Source organism: Salmo trutta, chromosome 17 (genome assembly GCF_901001165.1).
Source record: "Salmo trutta chromosome 17, fSalTru1.1, whole genome shotgun sequence".
NCBI lineage: Eukaryota > Metazoa > Chordata > Actinopteri > Salmoniformes > Salmonidae > Salmo > Salmo trutta.
The window spans coordinates 25815151-25838786 of record NC_042973.1 but is presented as its reverse complement, the minus strand read 5'-3'; the positions used below and the strand labels follow the sequence as shown (position 1 = coordinate 25838786).

Sequence of the window (23636 nt, the reverse complement as noted above, 5' to 3'; positions counted from 1 at the left end):
CATGCGCGCGCTGGTTTCGATGCAGCTGTCATTGCGTGGCTGCATGCATCTTGATGCAGGTAGTGCTCAGAAAAGTCACAACTCGGTGAAAAGCAATGTAGTAACAACGTCAAGTTATTTACGCCGACATTGTGGACAACAGAGCAAAAGGCTCCAAACAGACAAATTACATTTCACATGCTGTGGCAGAATAATAAACACTGACCAGTCCATCTCGACAACACAATTAACATGTTATTTACAAAATGTACGTTTCGAAAGATACACACGACGCTCAACGAAATTTGAGACAAAATGTCCACAGGAAAGTATCCTTTACCCGACTATTTTCAGCACTGGTACTGCAGTAGACATTTCTGGCACGGGCAAAATCATCATATTGGCGATCCCCACAATTTAATGTGCATCCCGCAACCTACTATGCGGGATGGAAACACGAGTCCCCCAAAAACTGAACTACCAAAAAAGAAATCCAACAACATTTCTGTTAAAAATAAATAAATAAAACCGATCTGAATCCTACACGGACTCCAGGGGAACCTGGGAGGGCGGGTTTTCCGTCGCCAGTACCTCTTGCAAGTCTTCTGATGTAAAATCCTTGAGTCCCAAAAACTTTTCTGCTGCAGCCACAATAATGTGTCGTTTGTTCGACTTCTTTGAGACTTGTGTGGTACAGTTTGATTGGAAATGAACGCAACAAAATACACTTTTAAAAAAAATATATATATTTTTTATTTTAAAGTTATTCCACAACAATACAACACAGCTAGAGTAAGTACTATGACAAAAGGTAAATCAACCCCCCCCCCATTTTTTTTACATTAAAACAATGGCAAAATACAAATAATGAGTTAAATTGGAATAGTAATAATACTAATGACTAAATAAGACAAATGACAAGAGATGCCAACATATGCACAAAGCAATACAAACAGTACATTACAGAGAGACAATAGCTGCATCAATCTACATTGATCTACAAGCTCACATCCACCAACCTCAATGGAAGTGTTTCCATATAGTTCAGGAATGGCTGCCATATTTTCACAAAGTGGTAGAATTTATTTCTGAAAGCATAGGTAATCTTCTCCAGAGGAATCTACTTACTCATTTCAGAGAGCCATCTTGTAATTGGGAGAGGGAAATCCGATTTCCATGTCAATGCAACACATTTTCTTGCAAGGGCGATTTTCTGTAAATTTCATTACAATCAATCCTTAGGGTCTTTTAAACATAAAACGTCGATAATATTCCAACCGGACAATAGCGTATTCATTACAGAAGAAAAAGAATGAGCGGCGCTCCAAACGTGCCCGCGCAGTAAACAACTCACTGCTCCCAGGCAGTCCACTCATTGACTGAGCTCCTATTCTCTGCCCAGTTACAGGACACGCATGAAACAAGTTTCTAAAGGCTGTTGACAGCCAATGGAAGCCTTAGGAAGTGCAAAATGACCCCACAGACACTGTAGTTTGAACAGGGATTAGATAGAAAAATTACAAATCACTTCCTGGTTGGATTTTTTTCTCAGGTTTTTGCCTGCCATATGAGTTCTGTTATACTCACAGACATCATTCAAACAGTTTTAGAAACTTCAGTGTTTTCTATACAAATCTACTAATAATATCCATATCTTAGTTTCTGGGAGTGAGTAGGAGGCCGTTTACTCTGGGCACGTCAGTCATCCAAGCGACTCAATACTGCCACCATCCATAAGAAGTTAACGCAACAATTTCAACAATTTTACTGAGTTCAAGTTCCTATAAGGAAATCAGTCAATTGTGTAAAACTCATTAGGCCTTAATCTATTAATTTCACATGACTGGGCAGGGGTGCAGCCATGGGATGGCATAGGCCTACACACTGGGCAGCCAGGCCCAGCCAATCAGAATGAAATTTTCCCCACAAAAGGGCTTTATTACTGACAGAAATACTCCTCAGTTTCATCGGGTGTCTGGTCTCAGACGATCCCGCAGGTGAAGAAGCCGGATGTGGAGGTCCTGGGCTGGTGTGGTTCCACATGGTCTGCAGTTGTGAAGCCGGTTGGACATACTGCCAAATTTTCCAAACGACGTTGGGGGTGACTTATGGTAGAAAAATTAACATTAAATTCTCTGGCAAGTTTTTTTTTTTTAAATGGTTGCAAAAGTATTAAAAAATGAAATATTCTATTTACATAACCTTTACTCAGTACTTTTTTGAAGCACCTTTTGGCAGCAAGTACAGCCTCGAGTCTTCTTGGGTATGACGCTACAAGTTTGGCACACCTGTATTTGGGGAGTTTCTCCCATTCTTCTCTGCAGATCCTCTCAAGCTCAGTCAGGTTGGATGGGGAGCGTTGCTGCACAGCTATTTTCAGGTGTCTCCAGAGATTTTAGATAGGGTTCAAGTCCGGGCTCTGGCTGTGGCACTCAAGGACATTCGGAGACTTGTCCCGAAGCCACTCCCGTGTTGTCTTGGCTGTGTGCTTAGGGTCATTGTCTTGTTGGTGAACCTTCGCCCCAGTCTGAGGTCCTGAGCACTCTGGAGCAGGTTTTTATCAAGGATCTCGCTGTACTTTGCTCTGTTCATCTTTCCCTCGATCCTGACTCCCAGTCCCTGCCACTGAAAAACATCCCCACAGCATGACGCTGCCACCAACATGCTTCACCGTAGTGATTGTGTTAGGTTTCCTCCAGATATGACGCTTGGCATTCAGGCCAAAGAGTCCAACTTGGTTTCATCAGACCAGAGAATCTTGTTTCTCATGGTCTGTGAGTCCTTTAGGTGCCTTTTGGCAAACTACAAGCAGGCTGTCGTGCCTTTTACTGAGGAGTGGCTTCCGTCTAGCCACTCTACCATAAAGGCTTAATTGGTGGAGTACTGAAGAGATGGTTGTCTTTCTGAAAGGTTCTCCCACCTCCAAAGAGGAAATCTGGAGCTCTGTCAGAGTGACCATTGGGTTCTTGGTCACCTCCCTGACCAAGGCCCTTCTCCCCCAATTGCTCAGTTTGGCCTGGGGGGCAAGCTCTAGGAAGATTCTTGGTGGTTCCAAACTTATTCCATTTAAGAATGATGGAGGCCACTGTTTTTGGGGACCTTAAATGCTGCAGGAAATGTTTTGTTACCCTTCCCCAGATCTGTGCCTCGACACAATCCTGTCTCGGAGCTCTACGGACAATTCCTTCGACCACATGGCTTGGTTTTTGCTCTGACATGCACTTTCAACTGTGGGACCTTATATAGACAGGTGTGTGCCTTTCCAAATCATGTCCAATCAATTGAATTTACCACAGGTGGACTTCAATCAAGTTGTAGAAACATCTCAAGGATGATCACTGTAAAAATGATGCACCTGAGCTCAATTTTGAGTCTCATAGCAAAGGGGCTGAATACTTATGTAAATAAGGTATTTCTGTTTTTTATGTTGAAAACATTTGCAAAAATGTCTAAGAACCTGTTTTCACTTTGTCGTCATGGGGATTTGTGTGTAGATTGTTTCGGAACATTTTTTATTGAATCCATTTTAGAATAAGGCTGTAACGTAACAATGTGGAAAACGTCTAGGAGTCTGAATACTTTCCGACTGCACTGTAACACACGATCATGTGACTCAATCTGGTACAGCCATAAAGATTGCATGTAATTTAATCCAGAATAGTCATTGGTTTTTAATCCAGCCATTCTGTCCTTTAACTTCTAGTGGTTGCCATGGAAGCGGAGGGCTTTGGAGAGCTCCTGCAGCAGGCGGAGCAGCTTGCAGCGGAGACTGAGGCTGTGTCTGAGCTTCCCCATGTTGAGAGGAACCTTCAGGAGATCCAGCAGGCTGGAGAGAGACTACGCTCCCGCACCCTAACCCGAACGTCGCAAGACGCTGCTGACGTGAAAGCGTATGTTCTCTCTTGTGTATCAGTCAGTCACAGATATTTATTTTATTTTAGAGATTATCCACACATTGAAATCACATGTGAAGTGTAGGCCTGTTCCCTTTTCTAGTAATATCTCATTATTTCCCCTGTAATGAACGAGGCTGATGGTAGTAAGATGTTGAAGTCATCTGCACAAAAGCTCATCATTGTGATTGGTTATTTTTCAGATGACAATCCATCTGACTGCGTTTGGACTACTTGCAATTATGTGATATTGTCACTATTGTGTGTGAAATAGAGGACATATGTTTCATCAGTATTTGTACTCTTGGACACCCAGTTTATTGGAGCTGTTCTGTTATGGGAGATGTCTTTAAGAATGGATTTGTGATGGCAGGTTAATGCTGCTCCCCACATTTCACTGGCATATGAAACGCAGTGTAGCTCTGTTATGTTCTGCATTGCAGTGAACTTACTTCATGCTCCTCATGCCCTCTAGAGCAGTGGTTTCCAAACTTTTTATAGTCCTGTACCCCTTTAAACATTCAACCTCCAGCTGCGTACCCCCTCTAGCACCAGAGTCAGCGCACTCTCAAATTTAGTTTTGTGCCATCATTGTAAGCCTGTCACACACACTATACAATACATTTATTAAACATAAGAATGAGTGAGTTTTTGTCACAACCCAGCTCGTGGTAAGTGACAAAGAGCTTGTATAGGACCAGGGCACAAGTAATAATAATCAATATTTTTGCTCTTTTATTTAGCCATCTTACATATAAACACTTATTTGTTCATCAAAAATTGTTAACTCACCACAGGTTAATGAGAAGGGTGTGCTTGAAAGGATGCACATAACTCTGCAATGATGGGTTGTATTGGAGAGAGTCTCAGTCTTAAATCCTTTTCCACACAGTCTGTGCCTGTATTTAGTTTTCATGCTAGTGAGGGCCGAGTATCCACTCTCACATAGGTACGTGGTTGCAAAGGGCATCAGTCTTAACAGCGCAATTTGCCATGGCAGGATACTCTGAGAGCACCCCTATCCAGAAATCTGACAGTGGCTTCTGAGTAAATACAATTTTCACAGAACCGCTTGTTGCAATTTCGATGAGGCTGTCTTGTTCAGATATCGGTAAGTGGATTGGAGGCAAGGCATGAAAGGGATAACGAATCCAGTTGTTTGTGTCATCCGTTTTGGGAAAGTACCTACGTAATTGCTCACCCAACTCACTCGTGCTTCGCTATTTCACATTTGACATTGTCCGTAAGCTTGAGTTCATTTGCACACAAAATAATCATACAATGATGGAAAGACCTGTGTGTTGTCCTTGTTAATGCAGACAGAGAGGAGCTCCAACTTCTTAGCCTCAATTTTGTCCTGCACATTGTATATAGTTGTGGAGAGTCCCTGTAATCCTAGATTCAGATAATTCAGGTGAGGAAAAAACATCACCCAGATAGGCCAGTCGTGTGAGAAATCCGTCATCATGCAAGCGGTTAGACAAGTGAAAATTAAAGAACACATTAAGCTCGTCTCTCAATTAAAAAAAACCTGTCAATACTTTGCCCCTTGATAACCATCGCACAGTATGATGTAAAAGCGTTACATGGTCGCTGCCCATATCATTGCATAGTGTAGAAAATACACGAGAGTTCAGGGCTTTGCTTTAACAAAGTTAACCATTTTCACTGTAGTGTCCAAAACGTCTTTCAAGCTGTCAGGCATTCCTTTGGCAGCAAGAGTCTCTTGGTGGATGCTGCGGTGTACCCATGTGGTGTCGGGAGGAACTGCTTGCACGCACGTTACCACTCCACTATGTCTCCCTGTCATGGCTTTTGCACCATCAGTACAGATACAAACATGAGCAGCAGCTACGTTTGGCTACACACGGACCGTTAGTGGAACTCCCGCGAGAGAGTAACAGTTAATGTGATTGGATGTTAATTATTTGACTAGGCTCCCTGTATTTGACATTGTGTTGTTATTTTGCTGAACATCTAGATGGTGTAATTTTATTTTTGGCAGTGAAACGAGGCTACTCGGGCAAGGAAAAAACTCACCCAAATGTATAGCCCCATTGGAAAATATAAATGGGCTGTTTAAAAATGTGAAGGGGGGAAAAAAACAACAAAAAATGAAATACTAAAAATAAAATGTGAATCACATTTTTATTTGGCTTACCCCCGACGGCTTTGCGCTTACCCCAGTTTGGGAATACCTGCTCTAGAGGATACTATACTAAACAAACACAATCTACTCTTCCTCTGTTCCCTGTAGCTCTATCCTCCTGGGTTCCAGAGGCCTGGACATCTTCCACATCTCCCAGCGTCTGGAGAGCCTGAGTGCTGCCACCACCTTTGAACCTCTGGAGCCAGTGAAAGACACTGACATCCAGGTATTCATTTCAGACTGTCTCTACGAGTGTGGGGCTGCTTTTACATCCATACCTGTTCTCTGGTATGTCACAACCTTCTCTTCTGCATTTTTCAGAGGCAAAGGCAGCCGGGCAAGTGATGGTAATGAATGTTTTTGAGTTGGTAATGATGCTCTAGTCAAACTGGCAGTTTCATATCCGGTTCTGTTAATGTCACAGCTGAGGTTTACTGCGTAATGATTTTGTTATGCTGACAGGAAACAAGCTGACGGATTCTGTTGGAGGATCATTGCAGTTTCGTATTGTTGGAAGTATTAGAAATGTTGTGTGTCTAGGAAAAGTTAACCCAATGTCCTTTGATTGGATTCGAACTGTCTTTGGTAGATGTCTGTGATTTACATTTGATTGGATTTGAACTGTCTTTGGTAGAGGTCTATGTGATTTACATTTGGGGGTATTGAACTGTCTTTGGTACAGTTGAAGTCGGATGTTTACATACACCTTAGCAAAATACATTTAAACTCAGTTTTTCACAATTCCTGACATTTAATCCTAGTAAAAATTCCCTGTCTTAGGTCAGTTAGGATCACCACTTCATTTGAAGAATGTGAAATGTCAGAATAATAGTAGAGAGAATGATATATTTCAGCTTTAATTTCTTTCATCACATTCCCAGTGGGTCAGAAGTTTACATACACTCAATTAGTATTTGGTATCATTGCCTTTAAATTGTTTAACTTGGGTCAAACGTTTCAGGTAGCCTTCCACAAGCTTCCCACAATAAATTGGGTGAATTTTGGCCCATTCCTCCTGACAGAGCTGGTGTAACTGAGTCAGGGTTGTAGTAGAGGTCGACCGATTAATCGGAATGGCCGATTTAATTAGGGCCGATTTCAAGTGTTCATAACAATCTGTAATCGGTATTTTTGGACACGTATTTTTGGATTTTCCGAATGTTCTTTTTTTTTTTTATTATTTATTTTTAAATTATTATATATTTTTTTAAATTACACCTTTTATTTAACTAGGCAAGTCAGTTAAGAACACATTCTTATTTTCAATGACGGCCTAGGAACGGTGGGTTAACTGCCTTGTTCAGGGGCAGAACGACAGATTTTTACCTTGTCAGCTCGGGGATTCAATCTTGCAACCTTACGGTTAACTAGTCCAACGCTTTAACCACCTGCTTTACATTGCACTCCACGAGGAGCCTGCCTGTTACGCGAATGCAGTAAGAAGCCAAGGTAAGTTGCTAGCTAGCATTAAACTTATCTTATTAAAAACAATCAATCAATCATAATCACTAGTTAACTACACATGGTTGATGATATTACTAGTTTATCTAGCCTGTCCAGCGCTGAATATAATCGATGCGGTGCGCATTCGCGAAAAAGGACTGTCGTTGCTCCAACGTGTACCTAACCATAAACATCAATCTCTTACTTAAAATCAATACACAAGTATATATTTTTATGAATTTCTTTTAATTAGGGAAAATGTGTCACCTCTTGCAACAGAGTCAGGGTATATGCAATGTGAAGACTATTTCTTCCTAACAAAGACAGCCAACTTCGCCAAACGGGGATGATTTAACAAAAGTGCATTTGCGAAAAAAGCACAATTGTTGCACGACTGTACCTAACCATAAACATCAATGCCTTTCTTAAAATCAATACACAGAAGTACATATTTTTAAACCTGCATAGTTAGCTAAAAGAAATCCAGGTTAGCAGGCAATAGTAACCAGGTGAAATTGTGTCACTTCTCTTGCGTTCATTGCACGGAGAGTCAGGGTATATGCAACCGTTTGGGCCGCCTGGCTCGTTGCGAACTAATTTGTCAGAATTTTACGTAATTATGACATAACATTGAAGGTTGTACAATGCAACAGGAATATTTAGACTTAGGGATGCCACCCGTTAGATAGAATACGGAACGGTTCCGTATTTCACTGAAAGAAAAAAACGTTTTGTTTTCGAGATGATAGTTTCCGGATTCGACCATATTAATGACCTAAGGCTCGTATTTCTGTGTGTTTATTATATTATAATTAAGTCTATGATTTGATAGAGCAGTCTGACTGAGCGGTGGTAGGCACCAGCAGGCTCGTAAGCATTCATTCAAACAGCACTTTCGTGCGTTTTGCCAGCAGCTCTTCGCAATGCTTCAAGCATTGCGCTGTTTTTGACTTCAAGCCTATCTACTCCCAAGATTAGGCTGGTGTAACCGATGTGAAATGGCTAGCTAGTTAGCGGGGTGCGCGCTAATAGCGTTTCAAACGTCACTCGCTCTGAGACTTGGAGTAGTTGTTCCCCTTGCTCTACATGGGTAACGCTGCTTCGAGGGTGGCTGTTGTCGATGTGTTCCTGGTTCGAGCCCAGGTAGGAGCGAGGAGAGGGACGGAAGCTATACTGTTACACTGGCAATACTAAAGTGCCTATAAGAACATCCAATAGTCAAAGGTATATGAAATACAAATCGTATAGAGAGAAATAGTCCTATAATTCCTATAATAACTACAACCTAAAACTTCTTACCTGGGAATATTGAAGACTCATGTTAAAAGGCACCACCAGCTTTCATATGTTCTCATGTTCTGAGCAAGGCACTTAAACGTTAGCTTTCTTACATGGCACATATTGCACTTTTACTTTCTTCTCCAACACTTTGTTTTTGCATTATTTAAACCAAATTGAACATGTTTCATTATTTATTTGAGGCTAAATTGATTTTATTGATGTATTATATTGAGTTAAAATAAGTGTTCATTCAGTATTGTTGTAATTGTGCTCACACATGCTTTTTCAGTTCAGGGCTTTATGATGGCCACTCCAATACCTTGACTTTGTTGTCCTTAAGCCATTTTGCCACAACTTTGGAAGTATGCTTGGGGTCATTGTCCATTTGGAAGACCCATTTGCGACCAAGCTTTAACTTCCTGACTGATGTCTTGAGATGTTGCTTCAAAATATCCACATAATTTTCATTCTCATGATGCCATCTATTTTGTGAAGGACACTAGTCCCTCCTGCAGCAAAGCACCCCCACAACATGATGCTGCCACCCCTGTGCTTCACGGTGGGGATGGTGTTCTTCGGCTTGCAAGCCTCCCCCTTTTTCCTCCAAACATAACGATGGTCATTATGGCCAAACAGTTCTATTTTTCATTCATCAGACCAGAGGACATTTCTCCAAAAAGTACGATCTTTGTCCTCACGTGCAGTTGCAAACCGTAGTCTGGCTTTTTTATGGTGGTTTTGGAGCAGTGGCTTCTTGCTGAGCGGCCTTTCAGGTTATGTCGATATGGGACTCGTTTTACTGTGGATATAGATACTTTTGTACCCGTTTCCTCCAGCATCTTCACAAGGTCCTTTGCTGTTGTTCTGGGATTGATTTGCAGTTTTCGCACCAAAGTACGTTCATTTCTAGGGGACAGAACGTGTCTCCTTCCTGAGTGGTATGACGGCTGCGTGGTCCCATGGTGTTTATACTTGCGTACTATTGTTTGTACAGATAAACGTGGTACCTTCAGGCGTTTGGAAATTGCTCCCAAGGATGAACCAGACTTGTGGAGGTCTCCATTTTTTTTCTGAGGTCTTGGCTGATTTTCTTTTGATTTTCCCATGATGTCAAGCAAAGAGGCACTGAGTTTGAAGGTAGGCCTTGAAATACATCCACAGGTACACCTCCAATTGACTCAAATTATGTCAATTAGCCTATCAGAAACTTCTAAAGCCATGACATCATTTTCTGGAATTTTCCAAGCTGTTTAAAGGAGAATATAACACAATAGATCTGGTAGAAGATTACACAAAGAAATAACCAACCTGTGTTTTTTATCACCATCTTTGAAATGCAAGAGAAAGGCCACTGTTATAGCCATCACTCTGTTTGTAATTCCGATAGTGTCCACAAGATGGCAGCAGTGTATGTGCAAAGTTTCAGATGGATAACTTGGAGTATGAGTGATCCTCAAGACTTTTAGTGTGAAGTCCCCAGGTACATTTGGGCAAATTGTGAAAAAGACATTCATATTCCATTTTTCTGCAAGAATAATGTCAAATCTGTACACTTGGACTTTGATTTTGCTTTTCAAGTATTAGTAGCCATATTATAAGTTCAACATTTGCAAAACAACCAGTTTTCTTAACTTCATAACTCTGAATATCCTTATAATTTTTGTCCAAAATGAAAAGGCATGCTGTCGTACAAGGTTAGTACCTACATTTTACGACATGTACATGGTTTCCAGATTTTTCCGTGAAGCCTATGTCATTGGCTATCTAGCTAGCTTTGTTCGACCCCGATTGGTGCTTATTTGACAAAGATACATTCGTTCAAGTGATGGCCGCCCGCATCATCTGCGTGCCATGAAGGTGTCGCTCTCTGACCAAATATGGTGTCCTATAGGATATACTACACCCCTAATGAAATAGTGAAGTCTTGTTACCTTCTAGGATCTCTGAGGAATAGATACGAACGTGATTTGACTCATTCAAACAACGTTTAGGGTTAGATTTTCACAGATTCCTTTTTTTCAAAATGAACGAGTGGATATAGAAAATCGAACTTGCGTGCTATATGGACCTTTTTTAGGATATGGAAAAGGATTTTATCTAACAAAACGACACTTCATGTTATCTCTGGGACCCTTTGGATGATAACTCAGAGCAAGATTTCAGAATGTAAGTACACATTTCACCTTTAGAGGTGAATTTATCAAACCTGTTGCGTTGAAAAAAGTGTTTTGTTAGGAGCTCTTCTCAAACAATAGCATGGCATTTTTTTTGCAGTAATAGCTGTTCTAAATTGGACAGTGCAGTTATATTAACAAGAATTTAAGCTTTCAGCCGATATAAGATACTTATATGTACCGACGTTTGTTTCTCTAAAATCTGCTATCTTGACATAATGCGCTGCATGATTTACAACTGTCCCGTTGACGGAACGCTGATCCTTTTTTAACAAGATATTTGTGGAGTGGTTGAAAAACAAGTTTTAATGACTCCAACCTATGTGTATGTAAACTTCTGACTTCAACTGTAGATGTCTGTGATTTACGTTTGGGGGGTATTGAACTGTCTTTGGTAGATGTCGATGTGATTTACATTTGGTGGGTATTGCATTACAATACCCCCCAAATCAGAATTAGCCTAATTCTTCTGCCTTAACCAATGAAAAATATCCTTCATTAAATATATCCTAAATAAGAGTCAGGACTATCACATGATAGGTATCTGTGTAATTAAAATAGGTAAAATATAAATTAGCCTAATTTCTCAGAGCATTTCCAGTAGGAGTGATGGTATTACAGATAAAGATAGTTATTTGTTTCTGAACTTCTACTCTTAGCTCTGACTCCTATAGCGATGCGTTAAAAAATATATATATATATATATATATATATAAATTAAAGTTACGTGGACAAATTTGTGGATATTTTCATAATAATCAGGGATCAGAAAGAACCATACGCTGAGTATACAACATATTAAGAACACCTGCTCTTTCCCTGACATAGCTTTCACCTGGTCAGTCTATGATTCCTTATTGATGGTGTCTGTGAAATCCACTCCAATCAGTGTAGATGAAGGGGAGGAGACCTGTTAAAGAAGGATTTTGAAGCATTGAGACATGGATTGTGTATGTGTGCCATTCAGAGGATGAATAGGCAACACAAAAGATTGAAGTGCCTTTGAACGGCGTATGATAGGCGCACTGGTTTAAACAAGTTGTGTCAAGAACTGCAACGCTGCTGGGTTTTTCACGCTCAACAGTTTTGTGTCAATCACGAATACATACGGGAACCTGCATCCCTGTAGAACGCTTTCGACACCTTTGTACAGTCGTGGCCAAAAGTTTTGAAAATGACACATATTCATTTTCACAAAGTCTGCTGCCTCAGTTTGTATGATGGCAACTTGCATATACTCCAGAATGTTATGAAGAGTGATCAGATGAATTGCATTTAATTGCAAGTCCCTCTTTGCCATGCAAATGAACTGAATCCCCAAAACATTTCCACTGCATTTCAGCCCTGCCACAAAAGGGCCAGCTCACATGTCAGTGACTCTCGTTAACACAGGTGTGAGTGTTGACGAGGACAAGGCTGGAGATCACTCTGTCATGCTGATTGAGTTCGAATAACAGACTGGAAGCTTCAAAAGGAGGGTGGTGCTTGGAATCATTGTTCTTCTTCTGTCAAACAGAGGGCATTGTTTGGGGCATCCAGAAAAAAGCTTGTCCGGAGAAGACAAGGTGAGCGCTACCATCAGTCCTATGTCATGCCAACAGTAAAGCATCCTGAGACCATTCATGTGTGGGGTTGCTTCTCAGCCAAGGGAGTGGGCTCACTCACAATTTTGCCTAAGAACACAGCCATGAATAAAGAATGGTACCAACACATCCTGCGAGAGCAACTTCTCCCAACCATCCAGGAACAGTTTGGTGACGAACAATGCCTTTTCTAGCATGATGGAGCACCTTGCCATAAGGCAAAAGTGATAACTAAGTGGCTCGGGGAACAAAACATCGATATTTTGGGTCCATGGCCAGGAAACTCCCCAGACCTTAATCCCATTCAGAACTTGTGGTCAATTCTCAAGAGGCGGGTGGACAAACAAAAACCCACAAATTCTGACAAACTCCAAGCATTGATTATGCAAGAATGGGCTGCCATCAGTCAGGATGTGGCCCAGAAGTTAATTGACAGCATGCCAGGGCGGATTGCGGAGGTCTTGAAAAAGAATGGTCAACACGGCAAATATTGACACTTTGCATCAACTTCATGTAATTGTCAATAAAAGCCTTTGACACTTATGAAATGCTTGTAATTATACCGTAGTATTCCGTAGTAACATCTGACAAAAATATCTAAAGACACTGAAGCAGCAAACTTTGTGGAAATTAATATTTGTGTCATTCTCAACTTTTGGCCACGACTGTAGAGTCCATGTCCCGACGAATATTGCAACTCAATATTGTGTTCCTAATGTTTGGTATACTCAGTGTATTTGTACTAGATAAGGAATGATCAAGTGGTGCTGTAATCTGTTCACAACCTAAATGGATACATACCATATTAGTGGGTTTCAAACTAGGGCTGGGAATTGCCGGGGACCTCACGATACGATATTATCACAATACTTTGGCGCTGATACGATTCGTGTTGCGATTAGATTGTGTGAATTTATTGTAATGTTCCAAACATATTGCTCACCATACGTCTGCTGCAGAGGGACAAGAGAGAGCCATGAGAACATTTGTTTTGATCAGTCATGGAAGTAAAAGTGCTCAAAACAAATTGGCTCCCTATTTAAAAAGAAGTTGGAGAACAAGCTATGAATAGTGCTGAGCGATCAACTGAAACGTTAGTTATTTTTCAAACAACTCATTGACCATCATCCGTTCAATTATTTGAATTCCATTTTGTGAGGGTTTTTTCTGTGAGCTCATGAGTTTCTGTGAGTTTCTCTAGAGAGAAATCATATCCAGCCCAAACTGTGCGATGTAGCAGGGAGTTGTAGTTTCCAACCGGACAATATTCTATGTAGTTTAGCTCATAAAATGTGGTAATTAACTACAATGACCATAATCCATTGCTCATCTACTTGTCCGGTCTGTTTCTTTTACACCTGCTATGGAAGAGAGAAGAATGTGTGATTATGAGAGGATTTAGAGAGCAGCTGTTTCTTCCCGAGGTATCTCTACCTGAAAATACACGATCTAAGTGATTCATAGTTGGTATTCAGCAGTCATAAAAGTATTCCTTATTTACTTTAAAGAACTACAAAATAGTGATTTTTGTCAGACAGCATAGGCAGCGGCTCTGTAGAGATAAGAAGACTTGGAATTAAATGTTAAAGTAATCAAATAATATACACCTGACATTTTTTATTAAAGTAAGGTGAATACATTGTTATTGAACCTTTATTTAACTAGGCAAGTCACTACTAAGCAGTAATTGGCAGTTACAACCATCATGGGACTTTTTTATTAATAGTTTTATTGTGTTACAGCATTCAACCCACATAATGCATAGTGCAAATAATCGAAACTGGAATCGAAAACCGTGATAACAAATCCCCCCCCCCCCCCAAAAAAAGCACTAATTGCTCATCACGAGCTATGAAGTTTTGATGCAGTTACAGCCAACAAGCTCAAAAATAATATTACAATATTGTCAAAACGATACGTTATATTATCAAAAATAATATCCCAACATGTAACTATCGATTTTATTTCTTCCCCATCACTATTCCAAACCCTGTCCAGTGTCCACCCGTGATCTGTGGCTGTTTTAGAAAAGGCACTATGGAGGCATTTTATTTGTTTTTCTTTTGTGTTTACACACTGGCTTTTCCCCATCCTCCATGTGTGCAGATGAATTGCAGCTGGGATGATGTTCCCTGGGTTTCTATGCAAGTCAATGAAATGTGAAATGCCTGCTAATCAGTTAATGGGAGCCCTTACTTTCTGCCAATTGTTACATCAACGGGTGATGTTTCTGCAAATCTGAAGCCATTTAGTGGGTACTGTCTCAGATGAGGAAGGGAAACGGGAAGAACCTCCAGTCAATGTGCCGTATGTTGAAAAAGAAGATTAGCAGCATTACTATACAGTTATTCCATTGTGTTAGTAGTCACATGTAAAAGCACATGAGAAAATGATGAGGCTTGAAGACAGACTACCATCCTCTGGCCACACCCAGACCGTCAAAAGTTAACACACAATGTTCTCTTTTGCTCTTAATTGATTTGACACTACAATATTCTTTTTAGCAGTGTTAATAATATTGTTGCTGTATCAAATGCATTGATTAGCCTATTCTGGAAGAGGGTGTCATCCACACCATCAGGAAATGATTATACAAATTAGGCCTATGACAGGGTTGTGGGGGATGGGAAGGCAGCAGATAGTCACTGAATGACTGGGGTGTTATATTTCTGTATTGATCGCCTCATTTTCTGATGACCCCAGTGCTCCCTCTCCCACTCATAATCCCCAACCTTACATGTGGTGGGCCGGCCGGATGGAGCCTTGGTTTTACTGGAAGTGCACTTAGCCCTGTTGTAGGATTAAACAAGGCCTTTTTAGCTGGACTCAGTTGAGTGCGTGGGGCAGACACAGTGGGAAGTGGCTGGCCTTCTACTGTTCTGTACTGTTTATCCTCCCCCTCCACTGTGCATACCTTTGCATTCCTGTCCATTTTTTCACTACAGTTTTCATAGGTAATTAATGGAACATTTATTTAGAAAAACTGTGTGACCTTGCTGTATAAAGCCAGTATTACTCTCACATTACTTGTCTCGTGTTAACCTTACGGGCAGGGAGCCGCTGTAGAGTTGAGTCAAGCTACAATAAAAAGCTATTGAAGATCTATCATCAAACTGTTGGACAATGAAATTCACTTTTCTTCAAATATCCTATGTTACAAACTGTGTGCCTTGATTGCTAAGTAATCTTTTATAATTAGTCTATGGATATTCACCCTTTTCAGCTATTTATTAGTCACGACAATTAGGCTAGGCCAGGAGATGATACTTGTATGTGGTAGCCTATGTGCAGTCAGTGGCACTGAATGGTATTTTCCCTATTGTCTGCACTGCATTCATAGCTTAGTCTTTTCAGTAGCCTAGGCACTGGTAATAATATTGTGTAGTATTCTTTACATTGAGTGTGATTGCACTGTGTAGTACTGTATGTTCAAGTGCTCAAAGGGAAGCTTAAGAAGACAAAGGAAAAGCTAGATCCTGATGAGGCGTAGCCGCTCTTATCTCTATGTGGGCGGCTCACAGAGAGGAATTGGGGTGTGAATGATGTCTGTAGTATATTTGGGTGGTAATGCATATGATTTCCCGCATTTATGTTTAAGGTATGTATATAGCCTACTGTGTTTTTTTTTTTATATATATTTGTATGTGTTGAGGCATGGCTCACATCAGTGAGGATGGAGATAAAGAAGGAATGAGAGTGAGAAAGGGGTGATAGAAATATCCAAGGGAAAGATGAAGAGAAAATGGACAGAATTAAACTGAAATGAAGATCGAATATGGGCGAGAAAGCCATGGAAAGAGCTGGATCACAGTGGAATGATAAAATGGCGAAAAGGAGAAGTGTCTTTCTCTCTATTTCCCAGTTTTTCAATTCCATCTTTTTCTGTTCCTGCTTTCTCTCCCTCCCCCTCTTTCTCTCCCTCCCCCATCTTTCTCTGAGAGCAGCTATAGTGATGGCATGTATTCTCTGGACAGTCTGATAAGCGCAGCTGCTGCTACAGCAGACTTTGGTTAAATAGCTTCACATGTGCAGCATGTCTGGTCTGTGCAGCTGTGTACTCTGTATGCCCCCCTGAGAAGCCACTGCACCCTTCTCATTAACTAACATGACTCCTTAAGAGGATTATTAGCCCAATTTCTGGACAGGATGTCGGAAGCCATCAGCAGAGGGGAGAAAAACCATTACCATAATTGCATTGCGCTAGGGGAGGAGGAAAAAGAGAAGGATGCATAGATGTATAAAAAAAGGAAGAAATGAGTGGCACTGAGAGAAGAGGACGGCAGGGATGCTGGAAAGAAGCAGGCGGCGGGGGAGGATCTGCTGATGGAGAGAGGAAGGCCTGTGAGGTTGAGCAATTACTCCTCCTTGATCCCCCCCTGCGTCTGAGGGCTGACTTGGTATAGTCCTCCAACAATAAAACAGCCTACAGTAACCCTTCATGTGGCACATCTCTGGGTTCACACCGGTGGCCCACATTGGGTGAGGAAGGTGCAGCGTCTGCGATGCGGGCCTGTCAGAAGATGGTCCGAAAACGCCCCAGAATGGCGCCAGCTCAGTTCTTCAGATGGAGACAGGGCAGTGTGTTTAGTGTCAGGCATAGGTCTGTCTACGCCTGGCTACCTGTACCTCTCCTCTTCTCTCTCTCTCCCTGCCTGGCAGGCTGAGCCACAGCATGAGTGAGTATTGCCTTCACACACAGACACACTGCGTTTGTACATCTGCTCTGTCTCTGTCACGATCTGTCTGTCACCTTCTCTTTCCTCTATCTCACTCTGTCACTATCTCTGTCTGTGACTATGAAGATGGTGATGATGATGATGATGATGATGGAGGTGGTGGTGGTGGTGGTCAGTTATATGAATGCTTATTCTCCACACAGGAAGTGGTGGCATAAGGGTGGGGTTTCACCTCCCCTGCTCCGCTCGTTGTCACAGAGTAAATGAAGATGCAGGTTTTCAGCTACTGACCCGTCACACTTTTTTCTTTGTATCTCTGTGGAACTACTGAGCATCAGTACATTACATGCAGAACTAAGGGAAAAGGATGAAACAGAATTTAACATGTAAATCCAGATGATAGAGAATTGATTTTAAGATGTTCTAGAATGCTTTCTGTGTGTGATGTTGTAACTATGTACAGACACAGTAAAATCACTATAATTTGTGAACTTTTAGACTGCTCGTTTGACTGAGCCCTGGGAAGAATTGTATATATGTGCGCATGTATGTATGTGACACGAATCAGCACCGTGATATGGCCCATGTGTTACATGTATTCCTATGCTGTCCTTTTTTTTTCTTGAGTTCTACTTTAGTGAACTATAGTGAACGTTTTCTGTTCTTGCGATATCGTATGTAGTATATACGCCACAGAAATTTTGAGGGACAATGCAATTATGTAGGAGAAGGTTCTCGAGTCAGACCAGCTGGCTATATATGTTACATACTGCATATTTGGCTGGATATATGCCATGAATAAAAGATCCAGGGAGTTTACAGCTTCTTTGTCCATTACTCAGGGAGTTTAGAACCTAAATATGAAATGATAGCCTAAAGTGTACGATTTTTAAATAAAATGTAAAAAATGCGGATAAGTTCCCCCTCCCTTTTGACCCTTCACTTTCTGGAAACCATAGAATGAAACGCATAGCCTAATCTTGGTACTCTGTTATATTCTTCCACATAATGCCAGTTCACTAAATGTATACATTTATTCAGATGTATTCTCTGTGTGTCTTGCTGTGTTTGGAGACATGACCTGAGCTCTCCTGGTATATAAATAGCTCCATTGTCAGCTCTTAGGGTGCAAACTGGGTAGAACCTGTTTGGTTTGGAGAGCAGAATCTCCTGAGGGGGGCGCTCCTTTCTCTCTGCCACAGACGACAGGAGGATGGGAGGACCGAGCACAATGACTGAGCAAGAAATTTAATTGGCAAGATATAGCAGGAAATCTTCCTTTGTTTTATCTATTGAATAGAGGATAGGTACTGCTCTTATTGCTTGCGATACTGAAAAGCCTCAGCCTCCCCCTCCTTTCGCGCTCTCCGCACTGTTCATTTACACTTGTCATTTGATGGTCGGCTGCTGAAGTAATAAGTCAATGATAATTTATAAGCTGTCAGTCAAGATGCGAATGGCTGCTGCTCTGATGGCTGGTGATGTGATGGATTGGACAGACTGGGGGAAGGTTTGAGCATGGGGGGAGGGGCTGAGGTGGGGAGGGCTGGACGGGATGCTGCGCGGTCCGTCCTAGAGATGACAGGCGCCGAGACAGTCTGGAGGAAAAGGCCCATTATCTGAGAGAAGGGGATAGACTACTATATATATCATATATCATACTGACACCTGGAAAATCCGAAATCCATTAGGCTTCGATTTGCTCTTTTTCTTTTTTCGCCAGTTCTACTGTTTTATTTTTATTTTTTTACATATTTCTATAGTATCTCCTAATGCTGGGCGAGGAAGTGTAAATGTGTGCCATTGTGATTTGCAGGCTTTAATCGCAGACTAAAGTATGACATTACCCTTTTCAGCTTTAAAAATGTCTTGTCTGCATAAAAGGGAATTCCACTCTAAAAGGCATGAGATTGTCTGTTGGTTTTTCCTCTGTAGCAGACTTATAGAATATGGAAGGCAACAATAGGCTAAATTATCAGATTTTTTAGGCAAATAAATGGCCTCACATTGTAAAAGGGTGTGGCTGGCATTTAGCCTAGTTGTTAAAGCCAGTGTCCACTATCACAGAGGATGGGCGTAGTGAGTGACATCCATTGTGCTGACTATCGGGGTATCTGTGTCATTGTGGCAGGCCGAACACCACTGTGGTACCATTCATTCATGGGCTGGAATTTGGTTTCTTAATGATCCGCGATGGATCTATGGACGATTCAGCACCACCATTTTGCATATAGTAGGCTATATCTTATTCTTAACTTCTAACCACACCCTGGTTTAGATGCATTGACCCCTCAACCACCGCCCTCTTTTACATTGCTGTGTGTCTGGGTGGGTGAGTTGTATTCCCTCCTCCCTCCCCTCATAGGCTGGCTGGCTGCCTGGTGGCAACGTACAGCTCCACTCCGAGGGCGGTTCTGCCTGTTCTGGGTACAAAATGTTTTCTCTTCGGACATCGGAAGGAGCGGAGGCTGATGTTTCTCTGTGCGTGCCAAAGTGTACATTAATTAGCTTACTCAATGTGAGATGGTGAGCACAGTCTACGTGCACCTACACAGCTGTTTGCTAAGTTGCTCATGAATTAAACCCATGATTATGCCCTTACCATGAGAAAACAAGATGTCAATTTGAGTTCCTTGTATGTAGGTATTACAGTAGTAATGGCATTTTTTTATTTTGGTACTGAAAGGTAGGCTTGCTATATCACCATTTTGACCCCTTAAGGAAGTGAGACAGCAGACAGACTTACATTTTAGTCTCTTCAAGATGCATCCATCCGTCCCTTGTATATGATGTTAGCCAGTTAAATGTAGATGCTGATGAATCTCAGCCCACTGTGGAGTTTGTTCCCTAAGGTAGGAAATTGAAGATGGGATGATATGAGGACAAAGGGCCAGGTGCGGTGCGTCTAATCGACTGGTGCTCATCATCAGTCAGGCTTCGTTGAATTAGCTGTAAAATGCCTTAAGATGGGCTCTGGGTTTGTGGGGATGGGATGGAGCATGAAAATGGCTTAACGCTTGACAAGATATGTAACAGGAGTTATTTTTGAGTGGTTAGAATGTCAGGTCAGGAGCAGGCTTCTACGGCTACAAAGAACATGAAGTTGCTATGCCCTGATTGCTGGCCTCCCATTTTTAGCATAGCGTTCATGATGATAGTTGTTCTCCTTAGTTAGCCCTTGCAGCTAGCATTTTGCAGGAGACCTGACTGTGTGGTCAGGTGGAATGTTGGTTAAAGCCATTCTAACCTCCAGCATTTCTCTCTTTCCAGGGCTTTCTGAAGAATGAGAGGGACAATGCGCTGCTCTCTGCAATCGAGGAGTCACGTCGCAGGGTAAGTGGCACTCTCCTGGCTGACTGGTTTGCCATGACCACACCCTCTCTGCACCCCGTGTTCACATCTAATAATCCCATTTGGCTCCATTGTTTTTATTTGTAAAAAATGTTTTTAACATACTTGGGGCCTCATTTATCAATATTGCGTTGAAACTATTCTAAAATACTACTTACGGAAGGAAATTAGATTGTTCGTACACACAGGAAAAAGTGTGATTTGTTAATGAGCATCATACGCACACTGGTAGGAGGTCCGTTGATAAATACCAATTGTTTGCAGCCTCAGTGCTTGTGCACAACCTAGGCTATTAGCATTTTGAAATGCCCCTAATTAACCATATAGACAATCATCCCTTTAAAGCCTGTGGGAATATACAACGGCGCAACCCAAAAAAGCTACGAAAAAAAGAACTTCTCCGAGACTGAAATAGAGGTGCTAGTGTCAGAGATTGAGTACAACCAAAGGTTTTATTTGACTCGCCCAGTTGTGGTTTGACCAGTAAAATTTAACAAAGCTACAAAGAGAGGACCATTAGGACAATTCTAAGTAGCTTTAGCAATGGCAATATACTTCAAATGAGTAGGCAACACTCACCAATAAGCCATACATCCTCAACATCAAATCAAATGTATTTATATAGCCCTTCTTACATCAGCTGATATATCAAAGTGCTGTACAGAAACCCAGCCTAAAACCCCAAACAGCAAGCAATGCAGGTGTAGAAGCACGGTGGCTAGGAAAAACTCCCTAGAAAGGCCGAAACCTAGAGAGGAACCAGGCTATGAGGGGTGGCCAGTCCTCTTCTGGCTGTGCCGGGTGGAGATTATAACAGAACATGGCCAAGATGTTCAAATGTTCATAAATGACCAGCAGGGTCAAATAATAATAATCACAGTAGTTGTCGAGGGTGCAACAAGTCAGCACCTCAGGAGTAAATGTCAGTTGGCTTATCATAGCCGATCATTGAGAGTATCTCTACCGCTCCTGCTGTCTCTAGAGAGTTGAAAACAGCAGGTCTGGGACAAGTTGCACGTCCAGTGAACAGCACCCCCCAATGTGTAAACATTGGTTCATCAAGGGATGTGAGATGCCGATGGGCAAGTTCCTGCTGAAAAGTGACCGTTGCCAAAAACCTGAGGGTAGATAGCACTTTGATGTTCACCGGACTGGTCTTTCTAAATGGGTTTTATATCCTCGCAAGGATCCTATAAGATTGCTTTTGGGAAACGATATCTGATGAGCCAATCTGTCGTTTCTGCAAAAATAGTCCCACCTGTTTCTAAAAACGCTCACTCTGCGAAATGCAGCGTGTGCTAAATCTTCCAAGCAAGATCAGCCATCTCTCATTCCATTTCCCATTATCTCAGTCTTTTATAGTATTTCAGAAATAGTTTAACTTTCACATGTGCCACAAATTACTGTACTTTATAGGGATTATTATTGTAACAAATGCACTGATATGGTCACAATGAAAATACAATTAAGTCTGACATATATTTTCCACATCCTACGCTTGACAAGCAGTTCCCTTATTCCACCACTGGTCATGGCTATGCGTACATTTACGCAGCAGCTCAAGCAAACGTTCATATTGATAAATCTCACACTTTACTATTGTATAGCCAAAGGTTTCCCTCCGTGACATCTTGACATACCAAATGTTCTCCTGAATAGGCTATAGTTGCAATCTGTCTGGCACTTTTTTAATAAAAAGAATAAACCCATACCCTGTTGTCAATCATGACTTGCTCACCTTGTACCAATATAAACCCTTTGCCTATTATCTTTCGAAAATGGTTTCCTCTGCATGAGTTCAGACCAGGTTTAATTAGGAACAGTTCTAATTATCATCCGCTGTCCCGGTGGGATTGAGATAGATAAGGTCTCTGGATTCTAATCGCTTCTTGGCTAAATCTGGACCAGCCATAAATGCAGACCCACTTTAGCGTCACAATCCCATCCCTCCACACACCCAGGCATCACAGGGCGTGAGCCAGTTTGAAGAGCCCGCATAGTCCCAGATTTCACTTTTACTGTGTGGGGCCCCAGGATACCTGCATGGGTGATTGGAGGTGTTTACTGTGCACAGATAAAGTGCCTTCAGAAAGTATTCATACCCCTTGACTTATTGCACATTTTGTTGTGTTACAGCCTGAATAAAAACTATTTCGTTTTTTTTTCTCATTCATCTACACCCAATACCCCATAATGACAAAGTGAAAACATGTTTTTATAAATGTTTGCACATTTATTGCAAATGAAATACAGAAATATCTCATTTATATAAGTATTCACACTCCTGAGTCAATACATGTTAGAATTACATTTGGCAGCGATTACAGCTGTGAGTTTTTTTTTGTTGTTAAGTCTCTAAAGCGTTGCACTCCTGGATTGGACAATATTTGCACATTATTCTTTAAAAAAGTCCTTCAAGCTCTGTCAAGTTGGTTGTTGATCATTGCTAGACAGTCTTTTCATAGATTTTCATGCTGACTTAAGTCAAAACTGTGACTAGGCCCCTCAAGAACATTTGTCTTGGAAAGCAACTCAAGTCTATATTTGACCTTGTTGTAGGTTAATGACCTGCTGAAAGGTGAATTTGGAAAGCAGAACCAGGTTTTCCTCTAGGATTTTGCCTGTGCTTAGCTCTATTCCAATTCTTTTTATCCTAAAAAAACTCCCTAGTCCTTGCCGAAGACAGGCATATCCATAACATGATGCAGCCACCACCATGCTTGAAAATATGAAGTGGTACTCAGTGATATGTTTTTGTATTTTCCCCAAACATAACGCTTTGTATTCAGGACATAAAGTTAATTTCTTTGCCACATTTTTGTAGTTTTACTTTAGTGCCTTATTGCAAACAGGATGCGTGTTTTGGAATATTTTTATTCTGTACAGGCTTCCTTCTTTTCGCTCTGTCATTTAGGTTAGTATTGTGGAGTAAGTACAATGTTGTTGATCCATCCTCAGAGTTTAATGGCTGTGATTGGAGAAAACTAAGGGTTTTAAGTCACCATTGGCCTCTTGGTGAAATCGCTGAGGGGTTTCCTTCCTCTCCGGCAACTGAGTTAGGACGCCTGTATCTTTGTAGTGACTAGGTGTATTGATACACCATCCAA

At 41.4% G+C, this 23636-nt stretch overlaps 1 protein-coding gene across 2 annotated transcripts in view; it reads left to right on the top strand.

The window, feature by feature from the left end:
- Window positions 1–23636, top strand: part of LOC115151939 (nuclear pore complex protein Nup93) — a 39592-nt gene that overhangs the window by 7358 nt on the left and 8598 nt on the right. For both annotated transcript variants that reach the window (XM_029696302.1, XM_029696301.1), the window contains exons 2-4: window positions 3683–3869; window positions 6130–6247; window positions 20449–20511. In XM_029696302.1, coding sequence (XP_029552162.1) covers window positions 3691–3869; window positions 6130–6247; window positions 20449–20511 — 360 coding nt within the window. In that variant the 5' untranslated portion in view covers window positions 3683–3690. The remainder of the gene's footprint in view (window positions 1–3682; window positions 3870–6129; window positions 6248–20448; window positions 20512–23636) is intronic.